Source organism: Patella vulgata, chromosome 7 (genome assembly GCF_932274485.2).
Source record: "Patella vulgata chromosome 7, xgPatVulg1.2, whole genome shotgun sequence".
Lineage (NCBI taxonomy): Eukaryota > Metazoa > Mollusca > Gastropoda > Patellidae > Patella > Patella vulgata.
In genome coordinates this window covers 52,754,949-52,765,982 of record NC_065885.2, presented here as the reverse complement: position 1 = coordinate 52,765,982, position 11,034 = coordinate 52,754,949, and the positions used below count along the sequence as shown (strand labels likewise).

General features: G+C 39.9%; 1 protein-coding gene across 1 annotated transcript; it reads left to right on the top strand.

The window, feature by feature from the left end:
- The first annotated feature begins 4,158 nt into the window (after nt 1-4,158).
- On the top strand, nt 4,159-7,732 carry LOC130013638 (beta-glucuronidase-like). Its single transcript, XM_056102474.1, has 2 exons — nt 4,159-5,176; nt 6,627-7,732. The coding sequence occupies exons 1-2, from the start codon at nt 4,195-4,197 to the stop codon at nt 7,328-7,330; spliced, it is 1,686 nt and encodes a 561-aa protein (XP_055958449.1). The 5' UTR covers nt 4,159-4,194; the 3' UTR covers nt 7,331-7,732.
- Nucleotides 7,733-11,034: the final 3,302 nt, after the last annotated feature.

The window sequence follows — 11,034 nt, the reverse complement described above, 5'->3', positions numbered from 1 at the left end:
ATTTAAATAGCAAATAAAAGAACAAACAAACATATATACAAGTTATAGAGATTTCGAGTCTTAAGATTTCTATTTAATTGCCTAACTATAGACACTCTGAATTTAAATTGGACACATTCAAGAACACAATATTTTTTTTATACAACTTTAACAAAGTACAATTGTGTGCCCAAATTTTCCCAGCATTTGGTGCCCAAAATGGGGGCGGGGGCGGCCGCCCCCCAGCTCGTACGCCTATGTGTGTACACGTGACCTGGGTTTAATCACAAAATTCTACTTGAAAATAGTGTTGAATTATTATAAATGATTCCTTTAAGCGAAAAAAAAAGATAGAAGGTAAGGATTCCAAAAGAGCTCTAGAACAGAGGTGGGGAAGAGCGGTATTTTAATATTGCAGCTTCATAGGGATGAATAGGAACGGCCAGTGGACAGCGTCCGATCAGAGACCTTTCCCAAAGGAACTATACTATTCAAAAAAAGTAGGGGATATTTGATTTTGGGGGCATAATACTAAAATATGCAAATGACTACGAAAAAAGTCACTATAGAACCTAACAGAAGAAACATTTCCAGTTACATGTGACGCCCAAACGCACCAATAGTTACCGCATGGAATGCAGGTGATGCTTGGGATCATCATGGGGGTCCAACCCAAGATTTGCACGACTCTGACTTTGAATGTTACAGTCATTGTGGCATTGAATTCCAGGGTGGAAACATCAGTTTAATTGTTTTAGTGACCAGAAAACAAATTTTGATATGCGTCGGCTTACCCAAAATGAAAGGTTACGTGCCCTTGGCATGCTACAGATCGGCACAACACAGGCGGTTGTGGCGCGGACGATGAATGTTTCTCAGTCTGTCATAAGCAGGCTATGGTCCAGATACCGTGATACACAATCTGTACAGGACAGGCCACGCTCAGGTCGACCAAGGGCGACAACTCAAGCCCAGGATCGATTTATCCGTACCTTGGCCTTGAGAAATCGTGTCATCACAGCAAATCAGATCAGCGCTCGTCTTCAAACAGACACTGGTGTGAGAGTGAGTGGCCAGACGATTCGGAATCGACTGCATAGGGGTCACCTTCGCGCCCGACGTCCTCGCGTGATCCCTTGTTTGAGAGATCATCACATTCAGGCAAGACGTCGTTGGTGTAGGGATCGTCAACACTGGGATAATCGACGCTGGAGCAATGTGATGTTTTCAGATGAGTCAAGGTTCACTGTTGATTTTTTGGACAGACGTAGGAGGGTGTGGCGTCGTCGAAACGAGCGCTTCCAAGACGTTAACGTCATCAGACATGATCGATTTGGGGGTGGTTCTGTTATGGTGTGGGGAGGCATCACTGTTGCTGGAAGAACGGCTTTACATGTTGTTGCAGGGCGTGTTACAGGCCAGTACTACCGGGACAACATCTTGGCAGTCCATGTTGTGCCGTTCGCACGACGTCATGGCCGCCGTTTCATCTTCCAGGATGACAACGCAAGATGTCACAGGGCCAGGATCGTTACAGGTTACCTCCAACAACAGAACATCACCACATTACCTTGGCCAGCACTGAGTCCCGACCTCTCCCCCATCGAGCATGTCTGGGACATGCTTGGACAGAGGTTACGTCAACGTCAACAACGTCCTGCCAATGTCCAAGAACTTGCTGCTGCGTTGCAACAGGAATGGGACAATCTGGACCAAAATGACCTTAGACGTCTCATTAGGAGTATGCCACGTCGGATCAATGCTTGTTTGGCAAACAGAGGAGGATTTACCCGTTACTGACTTGGTTGTGATGCTGTGGTAACTTTGCTGTTTGACCCCGGGTATCATTTTACCCTTATAATGGTCAGTCTGTGCCTTACTTAGTCTAACGATCATTTGGAATAAATCGATGAATGTGAACTTCATTTCATTTTGTCATTTGTTTCTTCGTCAGTTTCATTAGGTGACTTTAATAACACTTAAAAATCAAATATCCCCTACTTTTTTTGAATAGTATAATATAAAAGAACTAAAGAATAGTTATGTGTTTTGTAACGGGTATATCTGCCAAGAGACACAGAAGCGCAAAATCTACCGCTCTAGCACCTAGATGATGTTCTGTCATTACGGAAAAAAAAATAAGTCGACAGTAATCGAACAACGAACCGCGTGATTAATGTGTGGCCTATTCCCATGGTTAATGTAGTCGTTTATTGGCTAACTACCAATACTTACTAGCCAATCAATGGTTAAACATTAAAAGGTGGATCATTAATGTGAAAATAAAGACGAGAGATCCCCCCTTGCGTTTGGAGAATAGCGGTAACATGAGTCTGGATGAGAGAATACCTGAGCCTATCTAATACCCCACTGCATAAATAATGTCCGTGTTCCATTTTATTGTCTTTAACCTTTCGATTAATCTGTTGGGTGATATGTCAGAATTGGCACCGGCAGTCTCTTCTTTATTCTAAAATGCAATTTGTCCAATATAAAAGACATTCCCCCGTCATTGCCCTCTCTGCGGTATCCTACAGTGTAGGTAGAAGCGTGCAGTATTCCCACAATGTGTTGTGATCAACCTGAAAGGTGAAAGGATTATTTTTATGTTGACTCACTAATGAAACGATAGTGCCTAAAATCACGTGTTAAAGTGCATTTCTTGTTACTGAAATATTTGTTTGCTGTTCAATATTTTTTTCAGATGATAATCAAGTGCAACCCCCCACAGCTTTGAACAGCTGAAAGATAATCTTTAGACCTGCTGATCATCATTTAGATTTTTCCAACAGTTTCTAATTTTTATACGCCCACAAAACTGCCGGACAAAATGGCCGCCCCTTGTACGCAAATAGTGTAAATATATGGTATATCAAGGTTGTGGACCCTCTAGAGGTCACAATGTTGATCCGATTTTGACGAAACTTGACGGATATCTTTATAACCCAAAGATCTTGGTTCCTGTCGATATTCGCGCATATCGGATTGCAACTTTCTGAATTATGGCCCTTGATTGTACGAAAAATCGCTTTTTGTTTAACTTGTTCTCTATCCATCTCTTGCAAAATGTCGGCGTATCCTGCCTGACAGCCACTGGTTCACGGTTCAATCAATGCTTAAATCAACTTAAAATATCAAGGGAATGTAATCACCCGCCATGGATTCAATCGGATTAAAAAGAGTCCCATCACAAGATTTTAGTGATGATTTTATAGGCAGTGATGGCTTGTTTTAAACATATCCTATTTATATCGTCTGCATCCTAACTACCTGGCTCGAGATTCAGTTTTCCTCGCACCCAATTAAAGAGCAATCAAATAGTCAATATCCTGCAGTAGAATCGTGTTTGGACTGAAATTCCTATTAGAGATCCAACTTTCACAATACTGTAGTTTACATGTGATTAAAGGTTCTTCATCCTAGTTCATTCAGATTTTCCGGTGTGGTTTCCCCTTGTCAGTGATGCAGGATGGAGGGCCTGACAAGGACAGCTGTCTAGTCGTTCGGATGGGACGAAAAACCGAGGTCCCGTGTACACATTGACGTACACGTAAAAGATCCCTTGGCAGTTGGAATTCGATATAAGAGTAGGCCGTAGCGCCGCTGCCCGGGCAAAATTTCCCTCATAGCACACTGTATGGTGTATGCCCGTCTTCATTAGCCCAGGTTAGGAGCAGAACAGTAGGACGTTAAACTCAATTTCATTTCACTTCAATTTCTTCATCTGAGGATCAGAGACTTGAAATCATAATCCCGTTTTTGTGGTAATAATTACACACATTCGACCAGTAATAAATACGTTAGCATGCATGATTGGCTAGAAAATAGGTTGCGCAAATTGTGCAGTAATCAATTACTTTTTATTTTATAAACTGGTATGTTATCATTCAAGGTTTTATCCTTGAATGCTATCAAGTCGAATGGCTGATAATCTACAAGATAAACTAGTTTACAGTATAGTTATTGTTACATGTATCATACGATAACTTGGTGTGTAAAATGTTGAAAAGTAAAGGAAGATTTGCTTGTATTTTATTATCCAGCATATGTTCAGCATGGGCTGGTCTCTTGTACCCAAGAACTTCCCAATCAAGAGAGGTGCAACTTCTTGATGGAATGTGGAATTTCAGAACAGACGATTCACCCAACAGAAACGCTGGATTTGAACAACGCTGGTATGAGCGATATCTCTCTGAAACTGGACAAGTAATACCCATGCCGGTACCATCTAGCTATAACGATATAACCGAAGACGGAAGGATTCGGGATTTTATAGGCTGGGCTTGGTATGATACTGAATTCTTTCTCTCCAGCGACTGGACTAACAAACGAGTGGTCTTAAGAATCGACAGCGCCCAGTACAATGCTATTGTATGGGTAAATTCTAAACAAGTAATGACTCATCAGGGAGGCCATATTCCATTCCAGGCAGACATCAACCAATATTTGACAGTTCCATCTGATGGTCCAAATCGTTTAACCGTGGCGGTAAACAATACTTTGACTCCTTACACCATTCCACCTGGTACCATAGATTGGCCTGGTAAAGACAGTCCAATACCATACCCACCCAACTATTTTACTCAGACATTACAAATGGATTCCTTCAATTATGCCGGTATAGATCGTCACGTTAGCCTTTACACTACACCAAAATCATATATTGACGATATTACTGTTACTACTAATATTGTTGACACTACTGGAATAGTTAACTACCGGGTTGTTACCGTTGGGGATATTCCCCAAGGTGACATTACCGTACGAATACTGAACAGGACTGGAGCAATTGTCGGTCAAGGAGGTGGTTCCTCGGGAACTATAAAGATCCCTAATGCTAATCTCTGGTGGACCGTCAACACAAACAATTTACACCAACCAGGTTATCTGTATACGCTAGAAGTTCATACCGGAGAAGATGTAGATGCAGACGTTTATCGACTTCCTTTTGGAATTCGCACGGTCAAGGTTGTGGGTAGAAAACTTCTATTAAATAACGAAGAGTTTTATTTTAAAGGAGTCGGCATCCATAACGAAGCCGAAATTAGAGGACGTGGATTGGATTATGCAATGATCGTTAAAGATTTTAATCTGATGAGATGGGTGGGAGCGAATAGTTTTAGGACAGCCGTGTTTCCGTTTTCCGAGGAATGGATGGACCAAGCCGACCAGCAAGGATTTTTAGTAGTAGATGAAGGTAAATATTGTTTTTCGTCTCCCAAGCCAGTATCAATAACGGGTGCAAGTAATGCGGCCCTGTACGTCATTAGCTGGTAACCTCGGTGGCGTCTAGAGCCATTAGTTTAATGTGTTATAGCGGAGACATTAATCACACGTCAACCTTCAGGGAAAGCTGTTATAACAAAAGACCTTTGCGGTAAACGTGTTTTTGTCAAGTTACGGGATTGTTGTGTCTTCATTATTTATCGAGAGTATGATGTCGTCTGTCATGATTTAAAAGCCAGTGATCGTAATTATAACGCATCGTGGAAAAGCGAATAATTGTCCCGTGAAGCATACTAAGAACTTGGTGGTTTTGTCATGTAAAATCAATACCAGCCGTTGACCTCCCGTGCATGTTTTTGTCACCTCATGACCTGTCAGCCATTTATTTGAATATAATTAATATAATATCTGTAAATCTAGCCATATCAGTAATACCAATAAGTTGATTAACACAAGACTTGTGATAGATTGAAATATATAAGCTTGATTTATTTCATCTACCTCAATAATTCAACTTGCTAAAAGCCAAGTAATTAAGGCAATGCACAACAAAAAATAGTCTCACTGAAAAATAAATTGGATCAAAAATGATTAAATCAATAAATTTTTAACTGAAGTTGTGGACATCTAAAGTTCACACTGCTTTCTAGTGATTTAAACCCATCGGCCTATCCATGAACATCGACGTCAACGTGGTATCAGTCGATTAATTGTTTTACTTGAAGACATTCCATCCCTTATTTCTGCAAAAACGGTTAAGTAGGAAAATGATGATAGCCCTTCTTGCGCATTGTAGAGTCCCCAAACCAGATTTGTATTCCACAGCGTGATATCTTCAGGGTCATAACAGCAGCCTGGAGTGTCCGGGTGGTTACAGTACATCTTGTTCAAGAATGATGATGAGTTGGCAAACACACTTTGGGAACTCCACATAAAGTCAAGCTCCTATGCAGATGTTTCTGTCTTAGTTGAAGGGAAATCCTAGATATATATCAGTAAATAAAACTGATTTTAAATTCTCTGTGGAAGGCCCTTCCAAAACCTATAGTCCCAAGCAACTGGCTATAACTCGGTGACAACTTTTCATTGGTGTTTACAAAAACAAAGGTTTAAGCTTATGAACGGATGCGAACGGCGATATCGGTCAAAGTATTTAAAACTCGGTTGGGATGTTCATTGTGAAATAAGGAACAGACTTATCCATAATCACAGCTATCAGTTAACTCATTGGGCGATCATTTCCAAACTACTAAATATTTGGAGCTGTAAAATTCATCCAAGGTTAACACACTATGTCTGATCGCTTTGGTGTTTTCAATTTGGATACTTAATTTGTTTAATTCGGATTCCGAAAAATCGAATCTATCGAGGTATATTTAATTCTTAATTGGGGCGCATTGAAATCTTACTTTATTTTACAGTTCCAGCAGTTGGATTAAACAGCCTTGATAATCTCAGCAACCAAACTCTTCAAAATCATATGAACGCCATGTCAGAGCTTATACAAAGAGATAAAAACCGCCCATCTGTATTCCTGTGGTCGGTTGCCAACGAACCAAGAACCGACCGTCCAGAAAGCCTGCCTTACTTCCAGACCATCATCAACTTCACTAGATCTCTGGACCCAAACAGATTAGTTAGTTTTATGTGCAATCATGATTTTAATTCAGACAAATGTGTACACTTGGTGGATCTTATTTTCATTAATAGATATGTTGGCTGGTATTCCCAGACAGGACTTCTAGACTTAATTCAACCCCAACTGAAATATGATCTAGATCAGTGGGCTGAAACCTTCAACAAACCTCTTGTTATCTCTAAATACGGTGCTGGGACCATGCCTGAAATACATCGAGTACCATCTACAGTATTTAGTGAGGAATATCAGATTGACTTTCTCAGTAGATATCACAGAACTTTTGACAGCGCACGTGGTAATTTAACCGGGGAATTTGTATGGTGCTTAACGGATTTCAATACTTATCAGTCCATAAAAAGGGTGAACGGCAACAAAAAGGGAATATTTACCCGGGAACGACAACCTAAGATGTCGGCATTTAATCTTCGCCACAGATATCTAACGTTCAATAATACAGACTATTGTACTAAAAACCCTTATACGTAAGTCTTTCTGTGATGTCTCTATAGTCCGCTAATAGCACGTAGGCTAAATTAAATAACATTACTCTCGGGGTGTTCAAATCGCTGTTAAAAGTAGAACGTTAAGAAATCAATATAGTTCATTATTCTGAGTGTTGGTGCCATAAAAGCCTTTCTTTAATATTCCGCTGGGTCGTACAATGACAATTTGGCAGCGACTTCTAATCTTCACAAGGCAACCCGTATTTTTTAAGATCTTAAAGAGGCAACATCACCAGGCAATCATCGCCATTTAGTTGAAAATAATTTGACGTTATTTGTCTGTTGCAACTGCAGGTAAATGTGTACATATTACATTTTGTGGAAAAATTTAGATAAATTATTAGTTTTGTACTGTACGCCAACACAATATTATGGTAACTGATTAATGAATTTATAACAGGATCACATATAATTCTTTAGCCACAAATGAACACAGGCATATTAATTTAAAAACAAAGAAATCTTTAACATGTTCTGTTTTTAATATAATGTTCACACCTTTCGAGATACAATGAATGAAAGTTTTGGATTTTTAAAACAGTACTATTGAATAACAATTAAATGTGAACTACCGACAATGTGAAGTGGGCTTTATATGCACCAATCGGGCTTGTGAATCGGGCATACGTTATGCAGTGTGCTATGAGGAAAATGTAACCCTGGCAGCATTTTCAATCGAAGGCATGGTCTCGCTTTAACTTCGTATATCTTATGTTGTAAAACTCGCGGTCGTTGCTTGAACATGCTCTTACAGCGGCGCTACGGAATACTCTTACATGTATTTCTATTTCTATTTTAAAGAAGCATCAATGAAATGAAATGAAATGGGGTTTAACGTCCTACTGTTCTGCTCCGAACTGGGCTAATACAGCCTTCTCTTATATCGAATTCCAACTGTCAAGGGATCTTTTACGTGCACGTCAATGTGTACACGGGACCTCGGTTTTTCGGCCCATCCGAACTACTAGACAGCTGTCCTTGCCAGGCCCTCCGTCACTGACAATAAAGAAGCATCATGTAAGATTTAGATAAATAGCTGGTCGTTCTTGCTATAATAGTTCGAAAATAGATTATGCAAAATGAATATATTGAAACTGAGCGAATATCTTTGCCTCGCTTAACCATTTTTAAATTAAATCATTATCTGGCCGAACCGTTATAATTTTCTTAAAATAGGACTCATCCGATGGCATCGAGGGTTGATTATGGTCTTGTCATGTTAATAAATGTCTAATTGATAGTTTATATCACACTTAAGGCCTCAAGAAAGACCTGCAATAGGCAGATTTAGCTCTTGTATGTCTGTTTAATGTGCTGCCAATACTATACGTAAGGCGTCTACTTGGGGAAACCTCCTATACTAAACTTATACTGCCTGTCTACAATTAACTCCGATTGTAAACAGACATTAAGCTAGCTGACTGACATTGTAATTCCTAAATCAACGATTTTAGTCGAAAACAAAAAATATACCTCGAGAATTTTGAAAAGTATTTATTCCGCTTCCACTTAATAAAACTGAAAAGCTTTATTAATCTTAGTGTTTATGACAGACGTGAAACGTAGTGGAGCTGCATTACAAAGTAGTAAACAATTTTTTAGATATGGCGGTCATTAAGGGGAGAGATCTATTCCCAAAGTAGATAGTTCTCCAGTATGCAGAATGGGGGTTGGGGGACTAGGTTGGACTTTTCGACCAACACCAGGACCTCCAGATTAGTGAGCCAGTGCCAGTCACCATTGCTCCTGATCGACAATATATGACGACACTTTAATATTTGCGTGTAAAAATGGATTCCGTGTCATTTCTTGGTGAAAGTGACAATGTATCTTTAAAGTTTGATTAGATGATATGGTTTACGATTCTACAAATTGAGCTCATTTGAACTATCACATCTGAAAACCGATTATTTTCAGTAGCGTGCACTCAAATTAATGTTTAAAATCCATTCGTTTTTTCCCCCTGGTTTAATCATTTCAGTTTTATTATCTTTAATTGGGACCTAACCAAGCATTCATGGTATACGCTACTGTACGGAGACAAGCAAATTTGTGTTAATATGAGTGACCGCCACGGAATGTACGCTGCTTTCGGGGTATTGGAAATGACGTTAGCAATGGGGTTTAACGTTCACTCGACACAAACTAGGTCATTTCGGGACTAACATAATTTTATTTCAATTATTCGCTTGCGCGTAGGGGTCTTTAGCAGTGGGAGGAAACCGGGGTACTTGGAGAAAACTTGCGAGGTTGGACGCCTGTCTCCTTGTCACGTACAACCGGGGAATCAAAACCAAGCCAGTGACTCAATGACAGACCTTATGATACAATGTGCACGTGCTAATCATACAACCACCCCCACCGACGAGAACAAGCGTTTGAGGAAAAGCAAAGTGACACACAAGATGCTTTAAAATATTTTCACTAAGAGCAGTAACTCTTAAATACAAACGGACGCAGACCACCATTAATCTCCCCATTGACTTCAATGTTAATTCTGGCCTCTTTGCCCACCTCAAACTTTTCCCCAAATTTTCGTTGGGCTGAATGCTTTTCACTACAGACAGAGGAACAAATGGTCATGTCTTTGCACTAAAATTTGTATGAGGTTGACCACCAAAATTTTGAGATACACAAACTTGAAGAAGCATACTAAAAACATGTAACTAGTTGTCGTACATATCGCCGTAGCCAACCTGATATCCTTCCGCCTCAAAATCATGAATATTTACCAAAACCTGGCAGAAAATGTTTATTCAAACCCTCTTCGTCCATTCTAGAACAAAAAATCAACAAAAATGGGCATGCAAAAGGGGAGAAAAGAGAGAGAGAGAGAGAGAGAGAGAGAGAGAATTGCTATAAATAGACGAACTACAATTCGTGGTACCGAGATGGTGAAATTTAATGGTGGTCTGCCTCTTAACAAGAGCTGTACTAAAGGACGTGAGATACCAAATTTTAGAAGAGTACACGTCTAGTCTGGAATACATGAGATTTAGCTGAAGATTTTTAGAGAATTTCTGCTATTGAAAGGGCAATAACTACAATTTGTATCCTTTGCATATTCTTCCAGTCTCGCTCACAGAAATTACATACCGAGTGTATAAGAGATTTCTATACCTGCCTCACGTTCAGCACAATTTGCAAGCCGCATTGAGAATGACATTGTATATTATGGTACAACTTTGATTGACACTGAGAGAATATTGAACAATATCTAATTTTCCCTGTTTGTTCCACGTTAAAATGCATTCAAATTGAATATTTAATTAAGAAAGAAGATATCAACGGTAGATAATCTCCTTACACTTGATTATATGACATGTTAGAAATGTTTTCCATTCATCATATCTTTGTAAATATTGAACGGAAATGAACCATTTTTGGACTGGTATTCTTTCAGATATTAGGGTGGAGGTCGGGTGTTCGATCCCTGCATTGGCCGAGAAAGAGAGAGAGAGAGAGAAATGGGGTTTAACGTCCACTCGACACAAACTAGGTCACTTCGGGACTAACGCATGGTTTAATTTTATTTACATAATTTGCTTGCGCGTAGGGGTCTTTAGCAGTGGGAGGAAACCGGAGGACCCGGAGAAAACCCACGAGGTTGGACAGGTGACCCTACTCCTTGCCACGTACAACCGGGGATTCGAAACCACGCCAGTCGACTTGGCCGAGAAAGTTCAT

What these genes read in the sequence shown, in the direction of transcription:
- LOC130013638 (XM_056102474.1), top strand. Translation starts at nt 4,195, where the DNA reads ATGCCGGTACCATCTAGCTATAACGATATAACCGAAGACGGAAGGATT. An exon ending in ATTTTTAGTAGTAGATGAAG is followed by an intron (nt 5,177 to 6,626) that starts GTAAATATTGTT and finishes TTTATTTTACAG; the next exon opens with TTCCAGCAGTTGGATTAAAC.